This window comes from Caenorhabditis remanei, chromosome V (genome assembly GCF_010183535.1).
Source record: "Caenorhabditis remanei strain PX506 chromosome V, whole genome shotgun sequence".
In the NCBI taxonomy this organism is placed as follows: Eukaryota; Metazoa; Nematoda; class Chromadorea; order Rhabditida; family Rhabditidae; genus Caenorhabditis; species Caenorhabditis remanei.
The window spans coordinates 20160908-20182337 of NC_071332.1; the positions used below are offsets into that span (position 1 = coordinate 20160908).

Consider the following 21430-nt stretch of genomic DNA (forward strand, 5'->3'; position numbering starts at 1 on the left):
GGTTCTTATCAGGGTGGTCCTTATTCGGGCGGTTCTGATTTGGGTTTTGAAATGTCTCGGTTTCTAAACGGAGACGTACTCTTTTCGATGGAGATTGCTATACCTAAACTCTGGTGACGGGGGTGATCCACTATAAAGTTTCCTTCCGGTTGACCAAACTCGATACCATCACAAAAAACACAAACTACGCTTCCCCATCCAAAAGCTCAAAAACCCGACGACAGATCACTTTTTTTTTCGAAAAAATGAAATCTCTTCTGATTCCGCATTTTGGACCCACTCTCTTTTCCCGCTGTCTTCTCTGAGTTTATCAATTCATTGAGACCTTTCTGATGTAGTCTACACTCACACGTATGATAATCTTTGTCTCTGTCCACTCGAGGATTAACGGAGTGAGAGAGAGCTCTTTTTTTTCAAATTCAGATTTTTTTTTGGGTTTTTCACGTAAAAACGCTATTTTTATAGAAAAAATGACTGAAGAAAACCCATCGATCTGCAAAATTTGCGGTCTTAAAGCCCATGGCCTTCATTTTGGAGTCGCAAGTTGTCGGCCATGCGCCGCATTTTTTAGGTAACTTTGAAATGTTGAAGTTGGACAGTGTAACGTTTTACACTAACCCAAAAAACTTCAACCTTTTTATTAAAAAATAAATAAAAATTCCAGAAGATGCGTGGTGCTCAATCTCAAATACGACTGCCTCCAAACGGACATCCTTTGTCGTGTTCAGAAAAAGAAGAAGTGAGTTTTTTTGGGAAGAAATACTGCCTAGGCCTTGCCCAAACGAGGAAAAATCCCGAGTCTGGCGCGCCTTTGGCGCATTTTTCTTTTGGAGCTGTCTCCAACCCGAATTTTACTCATTTTTGGCAAAATCCTGCATGAAATGTTATAAATTTTTAGTAGAAATTTAGATAAACTTGGAAAAAACTGATAAAAATCCGCAAAAATACTCAAAAATACCGAGACTGGCGTGCCTTTGACGCGTTTTTGGCTTTTTTATTAGTTTGGACCGGCTTCTATTAATTTCTATACGAAATTCACAAAATTTTTCTGAAATGTCTGGCGCACCTTCGGCGCATTTTTCTTTTTGAGCTGTCTCCGACCCGAATTTTACCCATTTTTGACAAAATCCTGCATGCAATTTTGTAGATTTTTAGTAGGAATTTAACTATCACTCGGAAAAATTTTGAAAAACTTGAAAAAAACTCACAAAAATACGCAAAAAAACTCAAAAATACCAAAACTGGCGCGCCTGTGACGCATTTTGGGTTTTTTTTATCAGTTTGGACCGGATTCTATTAATTTCTATACGAAATTCACAAAAATTTTCTGAAATGTCTGGCGCACCTTCGGCGCATTTTTCTTTTCGAGCTGTCTCAGACCTGAAGTTTACTCATTTTTGGCAAAATCGGCATGAAATTTTAAAGATTCTTTGTAGAAATTTGGAAAAACGTGGAAAAAACTCACAAAAATCCGCAAAAACTCAAAAATGCCGAGACTGGCGTACCTTTGACGCCTTTTTGGGTTTTTTAAAATTAGTTTGGACCGGCTTCTATTAATTTCTCTACGAAATTCACAATAATGTTCTAAAATGTCTGGCGCGTCTTTGACGCGATGTTTAAGTCTTGAACAAAATTAAATCCTTTTTCAGTTGCCGGGACGCATGCCGTGACTGCCGATTTCAGAGATGTCTTCAAGTGGGAATGAAGACGGATAGTGGGTTATAGAGGGTGATCAATCGAAACCTATCATTATTTGTTTCCAGATATCCAATTCACCGGAAGCCAGAAGAATAGCACCACCAAATCCAGGAAATTGAAGACACCCTCCATCCTCGAGGAACTTATCAACACGGATGACCAAACACCACCTCCAATTCCTCAACTCGACGTTAAACTCACTCCAGATGCCATGACGACGATTATCCGCTCGTTCACTTCTGTCCTCCTTGCAAATATTTCTTCTGTCGTCCTTGCAAATATGCCAATGAACCACATGACAACCAAAGCGACAGAAATAGAAGAAGTGTCGTCGACGACTCCAAATTTTGTGTCTTTGCGTTGAAAATTGTGATTCTGACTTTTGTTGTTATTTTGGAGTGTCAAATGCCGTCAGCCAATACCTATATGTACTACTCGTGATAACTATTTATATTTAACCTCATAAATAAATGATGTGATTTAAAAGTATTAAAGAAAGTCAAAAAACAACAAGATGATGCTACATAGATACATACGTGAAAATAACCAAAATAAAATTTGAATTGGAGATTTCTAAGAAAAACGAAATCTCCCTTTCGCTTCGTTAATCCTGGGAGATGAAGGTACGGATATTATTAAAATGATATGTAAAGGGGGCGGGGTAGGGCTTTCTAATATAGGTAGTTAAAAAAAGCCGAATACCATTACGAAACAAGACGATTTGAACCAATGACATTTCGACACAAAAAATAGTGAATTTTCTGTTTAACCTCACTTATAGTTGCCAAATGTCTCGGTTTCCAAAGTACTGGGATTACGGTAGTACACAGTTCAGTCTTTATCTGGGTTGAAAATCTGAAACTTGCACTCTTCAAGCTGTCTGCAGCATAAAAACCAAATAAATCGAATGAGCAGCTGAAAGAATGTTGAAAAGCTTTTCTAGAAATATAATCCTGTCCTATCAGAAATCAGGCACAACTTTTTCTGTGGAAATTTTTTAAAAGATTTTGCAGTATATATCTAATAGTATCTTTTATATTTCATTCGACATTCTCTCATTTCCCTCTGTTATCCTCTGCGTACCAACAAGTATCAGCATAAGAAAATTTAACTACTTGCCACTACAAACTCCAGAGATATGTGTTTTGGCAGTTGCTAACATTGCTCACTGTTAAATTGGTTATTAGCACGGCACGCTTCTTACAACCGCGCTCTACCGGAACCGAAGAAAATTGTGTGCGAAATTGAGAGATTCAGAGAAAAAGGAGATTTTTCAAGAGTACTTCGGTGGAACGCAGTTGTAAGAACCTTGCCGAGAAAAAAAAACCATCCCTTTTTTCTGCGTCTCTATACAATAATAACCTGTCAGAAAACACACTGACACAAACCATACCATGATTTGTGTCGCCGCATTAGAGAAGTGTGTTCATCATCAAATGGAAGAAATCATGAAATGAAATACTAATAGGTAATTTTACTTTTCCTTCTCCATCATTCCCCAATGATTTTAATCTTACTTCTCACTTTTCTCACTCTATTCTTAATTCATCAATTCTACTGGAGACGTCGGAAACTGCCACCGGGACCCACACCGTTACCGATTCTTGGGAATTTACAAAGTCTTGCTAAGCCTCGGCCAGGATATGAGGCGTTCCAGAAGTGGACAGAGGAGTATGGACCGGTTTTTACGTTTTGGTTGGGTGAGTACAAATTTTCAAAACATTTCGAAAAATTGGAAAAATTGAAACATGGGGACTTGCAAAACATTGGCCCGGAGTCAAAAATTGTGCAAAATTTTTTTTCACAAAATTTTTTAAATCAAAAATAGTCAAAAATCCTATGTACATTTGAGTTTTGTCCGATTTTTTGTTAGTTTTCCTTCGCACCTAAAATCAATGCTCTATCTTGAAAAATTAAAAAGTTACAGATTTTCGAAATTTTTCGAAAAATTCCTCAATTGTAAAACAACCGTATCTCACTGAATTTTAAGCCGATTTGACTGAAACTAAAATTGCAGGATTCAGCGCGCTAAGGCCTTTCAAATGAGTATAATCATGTTTATATTCGGTTCAAATTAGATCCCACCACGAAAACTGTGATAACGCGAGTTTAAAGGAGCATAGATCATTTAAAAAATACTGTTTTTGAGTTTCAAAGCTCTTCACCAATAAAAAAGTTAAATATAGTTACAAAATCTTTATTTCCAGGCACCACCCCATTCATCGTCATCACCTCGTATGAAATCATGAAGGAGACATTTATCAAAGACGGTGACAGCTACTCGGACAAACTATTGCATGGAAAAGGAAACGGAAAGTATTTTGGAGTTCTCGACACCAATGGAGAAATGTGGAGTATTCATAGACGATTCACCTTGACACAGCTACGAGATTTGGGTCTCGGGAAGGATTTGATGCAGCAGAAGATTTTATTGGAGATTGAAGAGTTGCAGAATGTTCTTGACAGTCAGCTGGGCACCAGGATTCGGTTGAATGAAGTTTTGGATAGAAGCGTCGGGAATATTATCAACTTGACGCTGTTCAATAAGAGATTTGGAATGGATCAACGCGACGAGTTCGCCTATTTGAAATCGATGATCGACGCAATTATGAACATTGTCTCGGAATTCAAATACTTCATTCAGCACCTCATCCCATGGACTTCTATCATATTCCCCGGTGTGTCACTTCAAAAGAAAACCAAAGAGTACGGCGAGTTGTTGAATGTGTTTTTCAAAGAGCAAATCGCGAAACATCGCAAGGAAATTGATTTTGACACTGTGGAGAGTGAGGATTTTGTGGAAGCTTACTTGAAGGAGCAGATGAAACGAGAGGAGGCTGGGGATAAGGAGACGTTTTGGTGAGTAGTTGAGAAGGACGGATTCAGAATCTTTGGAATTCTAGTCGTGTTTAAAATATGAATTTTAATCTTGAAATTTTAAATTTTAAAGTAAAAATCACCGGTCCGCAACGAACAGATTTGAATATTTTCTGAGTCGATCTGAATGCTCGTCGCGGTTTAAATTTGGGTCAAAAATACGTTTAATAAAAAAAGAAAATAAAAACCCTTGGCACTGTGCCAAGTCTTTGTTCGACCTCAAGCCTCGCTGTGAAAATGATATTTTTCAGTCAAAAAGCAAGTTTTAGGTAAAAAAAGGATTTTTCCTGTCAAAAACAAGGATTTCTAGTCAAAAATAGAAACACGATTTTTAGACAAAAAACAAGGATTTTTGGTCAAAAACCGCGATTTTTAGCCAAAAACAACGGATTTTTGGTCAAACAAATAATTTTCGAGTAAGAAAAAAACTTCTGTCAGAAATCATAATTTTTCAGTAAAAAATTAAAATGTTCGACTAATTAATATAACAAATTAAGATTTTCTTATTTCCATTAATTTCATACTGTCGAAGCAAATTCCACTTCCGTTTTACTTCCGCACAATTCTTGATCAATTAAGGAACTTCATTTTTGGTAGTTTGACAGAAAAATAATCTTTTTTAAAAATTGCTATTTTTGACTAAAAACGCTTATTTTTTGGCTGGAAAATCCGGTACAAACCTTATAAATTTTGAAGTGATATCCAAATTATGACATTAATCTTCTTTTTTTCCAGCGAAGAACAACTGCTTGCAATGTGCTTCGACCTATTCATGGCTGGCCAATTCACAACTACAACCACCCTAACCTGGGGTATCGCCTATTTCCTTCATCACCCTGAAGTGCAAACCAAAATCCGAAAGGAGTTGGATCAAGTCATCGGAAGCCACCGACTGGTCACCACCGCTGACAAAAACGATCTACCGTACCTATCCGCGTTCCTCAATGAGACTCAACGATGTGCCAATATTATTCCATTGAATTTACTGCATGTGACGCGGAAGGATACCACTATTCGAGGGATTCACGTGGAAAAGGGGACAGGAGTGATAGCAAATATTAGTACGGTTATGCTGGATGGCAAAGTGAGTATAATAAGTATTTCCCATGTCTGAAATTTCTGGAATTTCAGATATTCCCAAATCCCCTCCAATTCAATCCTGACCGTTTCATTGAGAATGGAAAATTGAGAAAAGTTGACGAATTGATCCCATTTTCGATTGGAAAACGACAATGTTTGGGCGAAGGACTTGCTCGGATGGAGCTCTTCTTGTTTTTTGCGAATCTTTTCAATCGATATGAGTTTGAAGTGGAAGATCTGCCATCGATGAACAAGTCAATTGATAGTTTTGTGATGCCGAGGGAGATTAATGTGACTTTGAGAAAGCGGCTTGAATGATGGTTTTATAAATGAATTGTAAATAAATATTATATTTGAAACATTTTGGCAGTCCTAGAGCATTTTTTCCAACTATCACGGACGGTTCTGAACCGTTTCAAAACGTCCTAGAACATTTTACAACGGTCTTCCGTGTTTTAACAGTTTCAAAGTGTCTTGGAACATTCCGGAGCATTCTGCAGCATTCTGGAACATTCTAGAGCATTCTTGAGCATTCTGGAGCATTCTGGAGCATTCTGAATCGTTCTGAAACATTTAAAAGCATTCTGAAGCTGAAGCATTTTTCGAACATTCTAAAAATCTTTCAATGATATTTTTGTCCGTTTCACTTGTCCACGAGGTCTACACGACGGGATTTCACCAACAACTCGGAATTCGACCATTTTTCTTTGATTTTTCAATAAAAACATAATGAAAACGCGGTTTTTCACATCATTTACCTCTAAAATACGACAGAGACTTTGAAAATTGTTCAAAATATCCCGCTCCACTTGTCCACATGGACTACACGACAGGAGTTTTGAAAAATGGCTCATTTTTGCGATTTCTCTGTGGAAAAATCTGGAAAATGGAGATTTTTCATTGAAAGTCCCGTGAATGTTCTTTGCAAACGTGTTCCACTTGTCCACGTGGACTACACGACGGGAATTTTTCCTACCCACTGTAAAAAGTTCTTCAAATGTAATTTTTTGTGATTTTTAATCTCGATCTATCTGTTTTCACTTTTTTCATGTACTAGATGATTCAAAATCCGCCACTTTTCTTCAATAACTAAATAGTTTTCATCATTTTTCCATTATAACAATTGTTTCAGACACCCAGACAGAACAGAAGCGGATTGGGGGGTCCTGCAGAAGATTTTTTGAAAAACTTGCAAAAAAACAAGTGGTTCTTCATTTTCTCACGTACTGGGATAGAAAAAAGTTTATATTTTTTTCCGGAGACCTGGATCAAAATGTTACTGGGGATTATTCGGTGCGAAAATATACATATGTATACTAGAGTGTTAGGGATTAGGAAAGAATGAAAAATGTTCCAGTTTTTTTTCTGAAAATTCCTGAACCCTTGATACAGATTTTTGTAGAAAATTATTTTCTAGCTTTTTTCTACAAACAACAAATTTATGTTCAAGAAATGCTTTCTCCGGAAATTCGAATTATCACTTTTATTCGATCGAGTTAGAGCCATTTCAAGCTTTTCCAGGCATACTGTAGCTAGAAAATTCTGAAAAAAAGTTCCATAGATGTTTACAACCATAGCTCGAACCCTGTAGAGTAGTAAGTCCTTTTTAGTTACAGTAATCTTTACTCTTTAAAAGCGGCAAAGGCACGCCAGACCTGTTAATCTAATCAGTTTCTCTCCTTGGCACCTGACTTCGGAACCAGAAAAAAAAACCAGAATATTAATTCGAATATCCGGAATACAATTATTATATTCCAGGATACAAATTTGTTGTTATTGTATGCGTGTGTTCCATAATAACTTGTCTGCTGATTATGTTTTTTAAGGAAAAAACCAAAAGCATTCTGATTTTTATTGGTTTTTGACTTCTAGAATCAGAAGTGAGAATGACTAATTCAAGTTTCCTATCAGCATATTTTTCGAACATTTTCTTAAAAGTGCAAGCTTACTGGTTTGATGGTCAACAATTTTTTAGTATCTGTACCCAGCGTACTCAGATAATCCCATCCCCAATAACATTTTGATCTAGATCTCCAAAACGATATTAACTTTTTATATCCCAGAACGTGAGATATCAAAACATCTTCTGCAGGACCCCTCAATCCGGTTTTGTTCTGTCTGTTCTGTCTGAAAGAATTGTTATAATGGAAGAAGGTGTGAATCCGGATATAAACTATATAGTTATTTAACAAAAGTGGCGGATTTTGGATCATCTAGTACATGAAAAAAGTTAAAACAGATAGATCGAGATTAAAAATCACAAAAAATAACACTGGAAGATTTTTAAGTAGAAAGGAGGTCTCCAGAATGCTCCAAAATGCTCCAAAGTTTCCTAGACTGTCCCAAAATGCGCTAGAATGCATGAAAACTGCTCAAAATGCCACATAATGGTCAAAAATTCTCTATAATGCTTTAGGATGCTCAACATCTTCCAGAATGTTCCAAAGTGCTTCAGAACGTTAAAGAATGGTCTAAAATTCTTCAGAATCTTGTCAGACGGTGCCAGAATGCTTCATGTGTTTTTGTGATTCCAAATTGCACCAGTATGGCCAAAATGTTTCAGAATCCCTCCGTTATGCTTCCAGAATTGGTTTAAGTAGGACCCCTCAATCCGTTTCTGTTCTGTCTGTTCTGTCTGAAAGAATTGTTATAATGGAAAAAGGTGTGAATCCGGATATAAACTATATAGTTATTTAACAAAAGTGAAGGATTTTGGATCATCTAGAACATGAAAAAAGTTAAAACAGATAAATCGAGATTAAAAATCACAAAAAATAACACTGGAAGATTTTTAAGTAGGAAGGAGGGCTTCAGAATGCTCCAAAATGCTTCAGAATATCTTTAGACTGTAAATTCTCCGGAAGTTGACAAAATAATTGAAAACGCTCTAGAATACAGTACTCCTAGCCATCTTTCAACTTTCATCTCTTAACTTTCCTTCTATTTTTGACTCCCTTCAACCGGAAACTACACTTCGATTCAAATTTCCGGAAAACCTTATATTTTCCAAGAAAAGAGATACATTTTTGCTTCCAATGACTTTTCATCTTTTCCATGAATCTAGTTTAAGCTTATCCTCGACTTACACTAATCCGATAATATACTTTTTAGTCTAAAAGCGTATTTTAAGATCAAGAAGAGTCTTCAGAACCTTTTTTGTGAAAGATACAAATCTTGTAGTACTTCGAAACTCTCCAGAATGCTCAAATATATTTTAGAATTGTCCAAAATGCGCTAGAATGCTCTAGAATGCTCAAGAATGCTCTAGAATGCTCTAGAATGCTCCAGATCATTCAAAACTACTTCAGAATCCCCCAGACAACTTGAAGTTGTTCTTTAATGTTTCAGACATTGTAATATTTTTTAATTCTTTTAAAATCATCCGCAAAAAACCTGAAAATTCCTATCCCCCTGTGATGCTTTGCAAAAAAAAAACGCTCTGACCATAAATTAAATATTTCTCAATGAAAACATGAAACTTGTGAGTGATAATTTTTTTGGAGAACACGTGGAGAACAGATTGATCAGGGAGGTGTGTTAGCAACAAAAAACAAATAAATAATGAGATCTCTGAATAATTTCTTAATAGTTGATGTGTGTTTTGGGGAAAATGAACATTTGGATTTTTGATTTTGGGATCTTCTGGAGCACAGAAGAGCAAGTTGGAGCATTTAGTTGCGTTCATACTGGTCCTGGAGCTTTCTACAACGTTCTGGAACATTCTGAAGCACTTTAGACCCTTCATTAACGTTCTGAAGAATTCTGAAACGTTCTGGAACCTTTTTTCCTACTTAAAAATAATGTTATTTTTTATGATTTTTAATTTCGATCAGGAAATCGAAAATAGAAGGAAAGTTGAGAGATGAAAGTTGAAAGACTAGGGGTACTGTATTCTAGAGCGTTTTTAATTATTCTGACAAATTCTAGAGAATTTACAGTCTAAAGATATTCTGAAGCATTTTGGAGCATTCGGGAGCCCTCCTTCCTACTTAAAAATCTTCCAGTGTTAGTTTTTGTGATTTTTAATCTTGATCTATCTGTTTTAACTCTTTCATGTACTAGATGATCCAAAATCCGCCACTTTTATTAAATAACTAAATAGTTTATATCCGGATCCACACCTTCTTCCATTATAACAATTCTTTCAGACGCCCAGACAGAACAGAAGCGGATTGAGGGGTCCTCCAGAAAATTTTTTGTAAAACTTGTGCTTCTTCATTTTTGAAATCTCATGTTCTGGGATATAAAAATGTTAATATCCTTCTCCGGAGATCTAGATCAAAATGTTATTGGGGATGGGATTATCTAAGTACACTGGGTACAGATACTAGAAAATTGTTGACCATCAAACCAGTAAGCTTGTACTTTTAAGAAAATGTTCGGAAAAAATATGCTGATAAAAAATTCGAATTAGTCATTCTCACTTCTGATTCTATAAGTCAAAAACCAACGGAAAATTGTCTTTTCCACGGGAAAATTAGCATTATGTATGTGTTGTTCAAAGGCTTTGATAGAAATTGGAAATTGAAAGCATCAACACTAATTTCTGGTCGCTATCTTCAGATTTTCGGGTAATAGACAATATTTATCTTTTTTAATTTGCATTTTAGATTGCAGACCCCTTCTCTAAACAACAAACATCTCAAAACTCTTTTTAAATTGACAAACCTGCTTTTTTACCGGATGGTAGTACTATTAAAATCCTTTTTGAAAAAAAACGAAGATTAAAAATATTACTTCTAGAAAAAAAGTTTAAATTGGATGAATTTAATCCCTGAAGGATTAGAGAAGGGACTTCAAAAATAGAACGAGATCAAAAAAAATGCTATGTGAAAGACTTTTGGTGCATTCTGAAAAAAATTGGACAATTCTGAAGCTATTTGAAGCGATTTGGAGCATTTTAAGGATATATGGAGCCTTCTGGAGCAATTAAATGTATTTTGAATCGTTCAGATCGCTTCTGAAAGTTTATTTTTGTTTCCAAGCATTCTGAAGTGTTTCAGATCATTCTAAAGCCATCAAGAGTATTATGGAGCATTCTGGAGTGACTTAGGGCATTCTAGAGCCATCAAAAGCAATTTGGAGCATTCTGAGCGAATTTGGTTCGTTCAGAACGGTTCTTAAACGTTTCGAAAGCTCATTTTTGACTTTTGACCGAATCCTGACTGTGTTTGCTCATTTTCAAGCATTCTGGAGAATTCTAAAACTATTTGGAGACAAGAACACACAGGTTTTTGAGTAATAATCAAATTTATTGAATTCACGAAAAATGTTGCAGAAAAAAAGAACAAAACCCATGAAAAGTACAAGATAAATTGTTAATACAAAAAAAATTCAGACAAAACAAGAAAATTTACAAATAAGCAGTGCAGCTCCTTCGGAATCCCTTTCTCTTCTCCTCCAACGCCCTGTCGATCAGCTTCTTCTCTCCATTTGACGATGGCTCGGCGATTCGTGGAGCAATTGGGGCGGATAGGCTCTTTTTGAGGTCCAAGTCAGAGTTGAAGCTGTGGATTTCCATTTGGACGTGGAACATAGTGAATATGGAATGTAGATCAGGGGGTACGGTAGTTGGGGTAGTGAAAAAAAGTCCGGTCGGGATACGGTAGGTAGGCTTAGACAAAAAGTCAAGTAGCGATGTGAGAATTAAAGAGAGAGAGTTTCAACTTCGAATTTCTCAGCACCAGAACTCTGCCTTATATAGAAAGTCCCGCCCCTTTTTGGCTCTAGAAAATTGAGCCTGCCCCTCTCACCAATGATCCCTCCAAGGGCTTCGCCCCTTTGAGAAGATTAGGATCTCTGGCTCGGGCTCGGAGCACAAGAGAAGAAAAAAGAAGAAGTCAGAACATGGGAAACCTGAAATTTGAATTTCAGACCCTTACTATGTTTAGGGATTTCAATTTCTGTGTCCTTTTCTTGTTTATGGCTGAAAAAAAAACAGGAAAAAAATCTGAAATTTTAATCCAATTTTAATCCCCTCTAGTCTTATGGGACCCCTATTTATTGTTATTGTTTTGGAAGTCCTTGGTGTTCAATTTTGATTTGAATTCCAATCCAAAAAAACAAAGTAGAACGAAAACTTTTGAGAAAAAAACTTTATTATTATTATTTGGGTGGTCAACAGTTGGAGAACCAAGAATCCTGCACAAATCGAAATGCGTCAAACTTTTCAAAATGGTTGGAAACCTTTGATGATCTAAAATCCGGAATGAAATGATCTGGATTTCAAGAAAATGAGTCATTTTGGCTCGTAATGTTCCAGAATGCTCCAAAGTGCCCTAAATCGTCCCAAAATGCGCTGGAATACCTGAAAATTGCTCAAAATGACACTGAATGCTTAAAAATGCTCAAGAATGCTCTACAATGCATCAGAATGCTCTAGAACGCTGTAAAATGCTCCAAATTGCTCTAGAACCGTATGCCTTACAGAAACTTCAAGAAGCCTTTCGAGTCTTAACCGGAAATTGGACAAACTGCTTTGAAATCAGTTTTGAACGCTTCAAAACCGTTTAGAGCTGTCATAAAACATACAAAGTGCTTAACATTGCTTCAGAACGCTCAAGAATGCTTTTAAATGGTTCAAAATGAAAAAAAAAATCGATATCCTCATAAAAATACTCAAGAATGCTTTACAATGCTTCGGAATGCTCCAGAATCCTTTGTTCTGAATAAACTTTTCATCAAATCTGCAGTTTTGTAGTTGGCAACTTTTTTGTACTACGTACACTCCCTAGAAAGCTATCAGTACCTGAATTTGTATTTCGAATCTCATTCCCCGTCCTCTTGTACCCAATCTCTATGTTATTTTCAAAAGCATATTTAGAACACACTTCAAAAAAACATTCTTGACCCATTTTTTATTTGCCTTTGACCTATCCCATAAAGGAAGCCATTTTGGATCATTGGTTGGGGAAGAAAATGTATAAAAGGAGCTCTCGATTTCAAAAAGGAAGTGTCTGAAACTTTTTTGTAGTTTCTTGATTTTCTGGAAGCGTCTTGACTTTTTCCACTAACACACCTACATACCGTACCCCCCGTTCTCTACCATATTCACAATGTTCCACGTCCAAATGGAAATCCACAGCTTCAACTCTGAATTGCACCTGAAAAAGAGCCTATCCGTCCCAATTGCTCTACGAATCGCCGAGCCATCGTCAAATGGAGAGAAGAAGCTGATCGACAGGGCGCTGGAGGAGAAGAGGAAGGGATTCCGAAGAAGTTCAACTGCTTATTTATAACATTTTCTTACGGTTTTTTTTTTCAGAACCTTTCATTTATTTTATACATATGGGTTATTGAATCATTCAATAATAAATCGTCTGTCTGTAAAGTTTTCGAATAATCAGAATATAGAATCTCACAGAATTACACAGACTCAACACAGCAAGTTTTAAAGAAATTCCAAAATGCTTCAGATATTTTCTTTAAGTTTCATGACGTTTCAAAAGTAAATTGGACAGATTCAATTAAAGTTGAATCGGAACGAGGACTCACACAGTCTTCACAGAAACCCTCATTTCTTGAAAAATCTACAGTGAACTCTCTTATAGAAATGCTGCCGGTTCTCTTGTTAACTTTATTTTTTTAAGCCGATCTATTATAAAATTAACGGTGAATACCGTAATACCGTGATTGACGTTTTTTTGTGTTTATCTTTTGATTCATTTTAAGTGTTTTTCAGTAGATCAAAAATTTCCTAAAACTACACTGATCCCATAATCAGACCTACACGACATTTTGCAGGAACAAAAAGTTTTTCAGAATCACTTTCATTTGTTTAAATCTCGAAGGATCATAGTATCAACCACGCTGTCTGAGTCGGACCCTCTTTGTCTGAGTAGAAAACTTTGTTCTTCCAGAAAAAATCAAATCGAAAGGTCAATTTGAGAAGTTCCTGATTTTTCAACCGGTGCACAAAAATATACATTCTGAAACGAAATTGGGACGTCCCGCGTCCCCGTCCCGCGCGTCCCGGATTGTCATAAAACGGTTGAAAATGAACGTATATTTTTTGAAACTTTGGGAATCGCGTCCCCCAGCTATGTCTTCAGATTCTGTGAAAGTTTTATTATTCTCCGACAAAAACTGACAGTTTTCCAAAATTCCAAAAAAAAAAAAAACTGAGTCACGAATAAGTTTATTGGGTTTTTGATCTCGAAAAAGTGTTCCGATTGAGTACAAAGCAATTGAGTACAAGTAAAATCATAATAATTTTTTAAATCGTTTCAAGACATTTCAGCTCATTTTCGAATTCAAAAAAACCTTATTAGTTTTGATGTTTTGACTTTTCTGAGACTCTTCCGATTTTTTAAAAAAAAATTGATGTTATTGAAAACGACTTCAAATTGCATTTCGTTTCAGAATGTAAATTTTTTGTGCACCGGTTGAAAAATCAGGAACTTGTCAAATTGATCTTTCGATTTGATTTTTTTGGAAGTCTAAAGTTTTCTACTCAGACAAAGAGTGTCCGACTCAGACAGCGTGGCTGATACTATGATCCTTCGAGATTTAAACAAATGAAAGTGATTCTGAAAAACTTTTTGTTCCTGCAAAATATCGTGTAGGTCTGATTATGGGATTAGTGTAGTTTTAGGAAATTTTTGATCTACTGAAAAACACTTAAAATGAATCAAAAGATAAAAACAAAAAAAGGTTGGTCACAGTATTACGGTATTCACCGTTAATTTTATAATGGCTCCTTTTTAAAACTGCTTCTTTAATAAAGCTAACAGAAGACCTGTCAGCCTTTATATAAGAGAGTTCACTGTAGATTTTTTTGAGGGCTTCTGTGAAGACTGTGTGAGTCCTCGTTCGGGTTCAACTTTATTGAATCTGTGCAATTTACTTTTGAAATATCATAAAACTTAAAGAAAATATCTGAAGAATTTTGGAATTTCTTTAAAACTTGCTGAGTTGAGTCAGTGTTATTCTGAGAGATTCTATATTCTGATTATTCGAAAACTTTACAGACAGACGATTTATTATTGAATGATTCAATAACCCATGTGTATAAAATAAATGAAAGGTTGTGACAAAAAAAATCATAAGCAAAGGTTATAAATAAGCGGTGGCACTTCTCTTGAATCCCTTTCTCTTCTCCTCCAACGCCCTGTCAATCAACTTCTTCTCTCCATTTGACGATGGCTCGGCGATTCGTGGAGCAATTGGGACGGATAGGCTCTTTTTGAGGTCCAAGTCAGAGTTGAAGCTGTGGATTTCCATGTGCACGTGGAACATTGTGAATATGGTAGAGAACGGGGGGTACGGTAGTTGGGGTAGTGAAAAAAGTATGGAAAAGTTTCAGACACTTCCTTTTCAAATTCAAGAGCTCCTTTTATACCCCTCAGGCCACCTCTCCCCAACCAATGATCCAAAATGGCTTCCTTTATGGGATAGGTCAAAAAAATGGGTCGAGAATGTTTTTTTGAAGTGTGTTTAAATTTCTCTACGAAAAAACAAAAATCGGAAGTTTTTTCTCCAAACAAGGTACAAATGATCAATCTGGTTTAGACTATGTACATTTCAATTTTAGGAAAAAATGTGCAAGTCAAAACCGGATATTGCTGTTGTTAATGACACGGATTAAACTTTTTAGTGCTTCAGACAAAGTTTTTGTTCTCTTTTCCAGGATGTCATGGAGGTCTGATTCAAGGGATTAGTGTAGTTTCAGGCCATTATTTTTTTGAGCTACGCTTGGAGTGGATTAGTGGATGACTATACTATGATAAAAGTTGCAAATCTGGAAAGAAACTCTCTGAAGTTGTCAGTTAATGTGAATTTTGAGAAGCCAAAAAGCGTCTAAATCATTTTGAAAAATTCCGAAGCATTTAAGGATTCTAGAGCATTCGGGAGCATTCTGGAGCATTTTAAAGCATTCTGGAGCATTTTAGAGCATTCTGGAGCATTTTAAAGCATTCTGGAGCATTTTAAAGCATTCTGGAACATTTTGAACAAATTTTAAACATTCTTGCGTATTTCGGAACAACTTAGAGCATTTTGGAGCACTATGGAACATTCTGGAACATCTTGGAGCATTTTAAAACATTCTGGGGCATTTTGGAGCATTCTGGAGCAATTTAAGCCATTTTTATGCATTCTAGCGCAGTTCAAGATAGTTTAGGACATTTTCGAGCTTTCGGGAACATTCTGGAGCATTTTGAGCTACTTCCATGCATTCTAGTTCATTATGGGGCATTTTGAAGCATTCTAGATCATTTTGACCAATTTTTATGCGTTCTAGTTCATTATGAGGCAGTTTGGGGCATTCTGGAGTATTCTGAAGCATTTTGGAGCATTTTGAGCAATTTCTATGTACTTTTTTGCATTTCTGTTCAATTTTCAACATTGTCAGCCAAAAGTTCAGCTTATATCTCCCATGACTCATTGTGGGATTCATTACTGGCAGTTGCCTACTGGAAGATTCTGAAAATTAATGATAAACAGTGATACTTCAAACGATGCCCTAATTTGAATAAATTAAACAATAATTATCGCATTTTGAAATGATTTGGAATAACATCAGAAAGAATTTTTGAAGTCTTTCTCTACATGAAGAAAACATCAACAACATACATATTTACATATCTCTTTTTCAGCATCTCCAGCCTGAAATCTCTCTGGGGTAAATTAGTCTTGTCTAATTTATTATTAATTAACCGCCTTTTTAAGTACCCAGCATGTATACCTGTAAGAACAGGAACAGGAGCTTGTCTGACCTATTTTTCCTATTTTATTTTATATTTTTATGTTTTCTTGTTTTCCCATCCCAGGAGGAAGCCATTTCGGATCATTGGTTAAGGGAGGAGAGCTGGTGGCCAGAGGGTATATAAGGAGCTCTCGAATTTGAAAAGAAGTATCCGATACATTTTTCTAGCAGTTTCTGTGAGATTCAATTTGACACTTGACCTACCGTACCCCACGATCTTGATTTTTTCACTACCCCAACTACCGTACCCCCCGCTCCACTATATTCACAATGTTCCACGTGCAAATGGAAATCCACAGCTTCAACTCTGACTTGGACCTCAAAAAGAGCCTATATGTCGCAATTGCTCCACGATTCGCCGAGCCATCGTCAAATGGAGAAAAGAAGTTGATCGACAGGGCGTTGGAGGAGAAGAGGAAGGGATTCAAGAGAAGTGCCACGGCTTATTTGTGATCTACGTTGTTTTTGGGGCTCCGGGACATTTCGCAGCTAGACGTTTCGCAGCCGAGACATTTCGCAGCCAGACGTTTCGCACCCAGACGTTTCGCAGCCAGACGTTTCGCAGCCGAGACGTTTCGCAGCCAGACGTTTCGCAGCCGTGAGCTCCACAGCCTCAAGTGGACCGTTTTTTCAGTGATAACTTGACTTTTTCAGATAATTAATTGTTTGAGAAGTTATATAGAACATTTTTTGTGATTTTGAATAAGGGGACCACGAGAAATTTTGCCCAGAAAACCCACAAAAAAAAACTTTTGTTAAAAAATATGAAAAAATAGGTTTTTCTCGTAGAACTAGCCGTACAAACAGAAAGTTTAGTTTCAGAAAATGACGAAAACCACTACTTCTACGAGAAAAACCTATTTTTCATATTTTTCAACAAAAGTTTTTTTTGTGGTTTTTTTGCGCAAAATTTCTCGTGGTCCCCTTATTCAAAATCACAAAAAATGTTCTATATAACTTCTCAAACAATTAATTATCTGAAAAAGTCAAGTTATCACTGAAAAAACGGTCCACTTGAGGCTGTGGAGCTCACGGCTGCGAAACGTCTGGCTGCGAAACGTCTCGGCTGCGAAACGTCTGGCTGCGAAACGTCTGGGTGCGAAACGTCTGGCTGCGAAATGTCTCGGCTGCGAAACGTCTAGCTGCGAAATGTCCCGGAGCATTTTTTGGCTGTTTTTTTTTAAATTCTGGTTTTTATGGGTTGCCAACCAAATCATCATTCATCAATAAATCTTTTTTTGTTGAAAATTGTTTTCTGTATCGATTATGACTTTAGGTTCTTAGAAACAGCGTCAGAACGAGTTTCCAGAATTTCAGAATGTCTTAAGCACTCAACTCCAAAAATATAAGTTTCATGGATCTTGACACGAAAACCCGAAAGTTACAGTAGGTTTCAGAACGTTCCTTCAATAAAAAGTCATTTCAAAAGTGATTTCAACACATTCCATACAAATATTCATTTCAAGTAATTTAAATAATCACTGGTTTGACCAATTTCTCTCCTGCATCAACTGGATCGAAATAAATTCTAGTATACGTCTCCTCGTTCCCTTTTCTGATATACAGACCATGGTCGGCAATCAAACTGTCCGGGTATTTATCGAGGCAATTATCATCGGTGAGATAGCTGAAAAATTGTGCATAAACAAATAATTGGGTTGAAACATACTGAGGCTTCTTATTAACTGTATATGTGATATTTCGAATATGCAAATGGGAGTTGTGGGTGAACTTTTGTGTCATCACATTATCTGGGTTCAAGAAAGTGAACATTCTCATAGTGTCCTCCTTATAACGATATTCGATTTGAGACGACATCATCTGTTGGTCAGTTCCTACAGCAAAAACGAAAGCATTAATGGAGGGGGGTGGCTGAAAATGGAGACTATGTTCACAAAGCTAAGAGGACATTCTCACCGCCCCATTATATATGCATTCGAACGTGTACTTTCCTTCTACCGAATTGTATCCATTAGATTTAGGCTGGCATAATATGTTTGAAACAAACTGCAAATAGAGAAAAAAAACAGATTTTTTCAAGCACCAGACCTTTGTACTACTCACTTCGTCACCGTTATCGTCGTTCGAGGCTGTATGTAAAAGTCGCACATATCTAATCTTAAGAACCGGTTTCTTGTGGTTTTGCATGTATTTTCCACATTTCGGATCACTGATCTTGGTCACCTCAACGGTAAGTGTGACATCAGTTGTCGAGACCATTGTGCAGAGAGAAATGAGCAAGAAGACGGCGAGGAGCATTTGATGGCCGCGCTGAAAAGTTTCAGTGAAAACAGGGGGACGTTTTGCAACCGGACATTTCAAAACCATTCAAACCAAACTCACCATTTTCATTGTAGCGAACACTTCTCTGCTCTAACCGCCTGAGTAGCTTTTTTTCGTCGATTTCGATCCGGAGTAAGCTCGGGAATGATGTGGAAGGGGGAGTTCAATGCCACATTGACATTTGCTCTGGTTTCGAAAAAAACGCCACGTATGTAGGGTAATGGGGTAAAAAAACAAAACAAGTTCAGAAAAAAATTTGCTAGGGCACGTGGGAATTTAAAATAATTTTTTGTGAATTTTTTTTTTCATCGGATTTCCACGTGTCTGTTTTTCAGAAGAGTTTCAATTTTCAATTGATTCTGATTCGTACCAGTTTTAAATCGGGCGGTTCTAATTCGTACCAGTTCAATTTTCGGCTGTTAATCCTGAATTCGGAATCTGAAACGCTAAACATTGCATCCAAAATCTGAATCCAGAATCGTGACACCATAATCCTGATTCCGATTTGTATATTCTCAGATTCCTGGATTTTGGGAATTTTCGATTTCTGAGAGTTTTGAATTTTCGGGCCAACGCTGAAATCCTGAATTCTAGCACACTGAATTCTGAATTCTGATTCTTGTCCATAACAAGACCTACACCACTTTCTACAGAGACATGAACTTTGTGAAGAAGCCTGACGCACTTTTATTTACTTTTTTGCAAATAGTTTTGTCACAGAAAACGTCTGATCCGTGAAATTTTCACTTCTAGAAAACACCGACTTCACTCCAAGTACAGCGGTCTCTTAAAATGCTTAGGAATGCTTCAGAATGCTATTGGATGCTCCAGAACGCTCCAGAATGTTCTAGAATGCTTCAAAATGCACCAAAATGCTCCAGAATGATTCAGAATACTCTAGAACCCTCTATTCTTATTAAAGCACCACTATTGTTGTAGTTGACAACTTTTTTGTACTACAGACACTCCTTCGGTACCTGAAATTGTATTTTTCCGGTCCTCTTGTACCCAATCTCTATGTTTTCCCTAAAACAGATTAAGAACACAATTTTTCAAATTGAAAAAAAAATTCTTGACCCATTTTTTATTTTCCTTTGACCTATCCGTTTTTTGGAAGCCTTTGAAGCCATTTTGGATCATTGGTGAAGGAAAAAAGGCAGTGGCTGAAAAAGGGTATATAAGGAGCCCTTGAATTGGAATTAGTGACTTTTTGGAGCTCTTGAAGTTTCTAAAAAACTGCTTTACTATTTTCTTCACCTACCGTACCCCCTGATCCACATACCATATTTACAATGTTCCACGTGCAAATGGAAATCCACAGTTTCAACTCTGAATTGGACCTCAAAAAGAGCCTATATGTCGCAATTGCTCCACGATTCGCCGAGCCATCGTCAAATGGAGAGAAAAAGCTGATCGACAAAGCGCTCGAGGAGAAAAGGAAAGGATTCCGAAGAAGTTTCACCGCGTTTTTATAAATCTCGTTGTTCTTGTTTTTTTCTTGATTTCTATATATGGGTTGCCCATTTCAATACAATAATAAATCGTGTTTTTCAAGAGATAAAACTGTGTTTTTTGTGCTGAAAACGGGTCAGAATGCTTAAAAATGGTCCATAATGCTCCAGTACGCATCAGAATGCTTCAGAATGCTTCAGTATGCTTCAGAATGCTTCAGTATGCTTCAGAATGCTCCAAAATGCACAAAAAAGATCTGTATTGCTTCAAATCGCTCGAAAATGACTTTGACCACCTTAAAATTCTTGAGAACCTGAAAAAATGCTCCAAAACCAGCAAAATTGATCTTAAAACGTTTCAGCTTGCTCTAAAATGCTTAAAAAATCACCAAACGTTTAATAAAACAAAATAAAAATACTCTAAATTGCTTGAGAATGCTCCAATATACTCAAAATCGCTTCAAAATGTTTTGGAACGCTTTAGAATGCTTCAACATCCCACAGAATGCTCCAAAATGCACCAAAACTTGCCAAGATGCTTCAGAGTGCTCTACAATATTTCAAAGTTTACCAAATTTTTCAAAACCTCATTCAAAATGTTTCAGATGCTTCCAAAATTTCCCAAATTTCATTAGTCACACAGGAACTCCGAATTTCTGTTTTTAGGCCCAGTCATCCCCTCTTATCTTAATCCCCCCCTCTTAATCCCATTCCCGATTTTATTTTCTCCATGTGTTTATAGTAAATTGAGGGATTTCTGTCCTTTAGAAATTCAAATCCCTTCCTAATCCGGGGACCCTGTTGTTGATTGTGGATGGATGGACACAAAAACACAGAAAGATTTGTTTAGTTTGATTTATAATTTTTGGGAAATGAGAGAGATAGAGAGAAAAAATTGTGTGTTTTTGATAGAAAAAAGAATTTTCAGAATTTTCTAAAGAGCTTCAAAGTGTTCTACGATATAACAGTGGTCATACCTAACGAAGAGTGTGAAAACACGGACGGTACCTAGAGGCTAGAATGTCTAAACAATTTTCACAGAATCCCCGAAAGATTTGGCACATTTTGAACTAAAAACCAGGAAAACCCGATGAAAATTTAAACAATTACAGATTTTCGAAACCTTTCAAAAATTCACAATATACACTAAGCGCTACATCTCTGTCCGTTTTGACCGGAACCACAATATTTTGAATTTTTCTTATCCAGCGCGTCGAGACCTTTCAAATGAGTATAATCATGACTAGGTTTGTTTCAAGTTGGGTCTTGACGCAAAAACTGTTTTGGAGGAGGTTACTGTAGTTTTCGTGGTGGGAGTCGATTCGCTCCGAACCTA

The 21430-nt window shown here is 36.6% G+C and overlaps 3 protein-coding genes across 3 annotated transcripts; 2 read left to right on the forward strand and 1 right to left on the reverse strand.

The window, feature by feature from the left end:
• Positions 1 to 470: 470 nt before the first annotated feature.
• Positions 471 to 2062, forward strand: GCK72_021535 (uncharacterized protein; the record flags this gene model as incomplete). The annotated part of the gene is made up of 4 exons (XM_053734335.1): positions 471 to 571; positions 665 to 739; positions 1650 to 1714; positions 1764 to 2062. 4 exons carry the CDS (start codon positions 471 to 473, stop codon positions 2060 to 2062), a joined length of 540 nt encoding a protein of 179 aa, XP_053583248.1.
• A 1137-nt stretch (positions 2063 to 3199) lies between these two features.
• GCK72_021536 (uncharacterized protein) lies at positions 3200 to 5973 on the forward strand (the record flags this gene model as incomplete). The annotated part of the gene is made up of 4 exons (XM_003104520.2): positions 3200 to 3398; positions 3906 to 4557; positions 5311 to 5659; positions 5707 to 5973. The coding sequence occupies 4 exons, from the start codon at positions 3200 to 3202 to the stop codon at positions 5971 to 5973; spliced, it is 1467 nt and encodes a 488-aa protein (XP_003104568.2).
• Positions 5974 to 17830: 11857 nt separating this feature from the next.
• Positions 17831 to 18619, reverse strand: GCK72_021537 (uncharacterized protein; the record flags this gene model as incomplete). Its single annotated transcript, XM_053734336.1, has 4 exons — positions 17831 to 17987; positions 18030 to 18232; positions 18278 to 18367; positions 18425 to 18619. The coding sequence occupies 4 exons, from the start codon at positions 18617 to 18619 to the stop codon at positions 17831 to 17833; spliced, it is 645 nt and encodes a 214-aa protein (XP_053583249.1).
• Positions 18620 to 21430: the final 2811 nt, after the last annotated feature.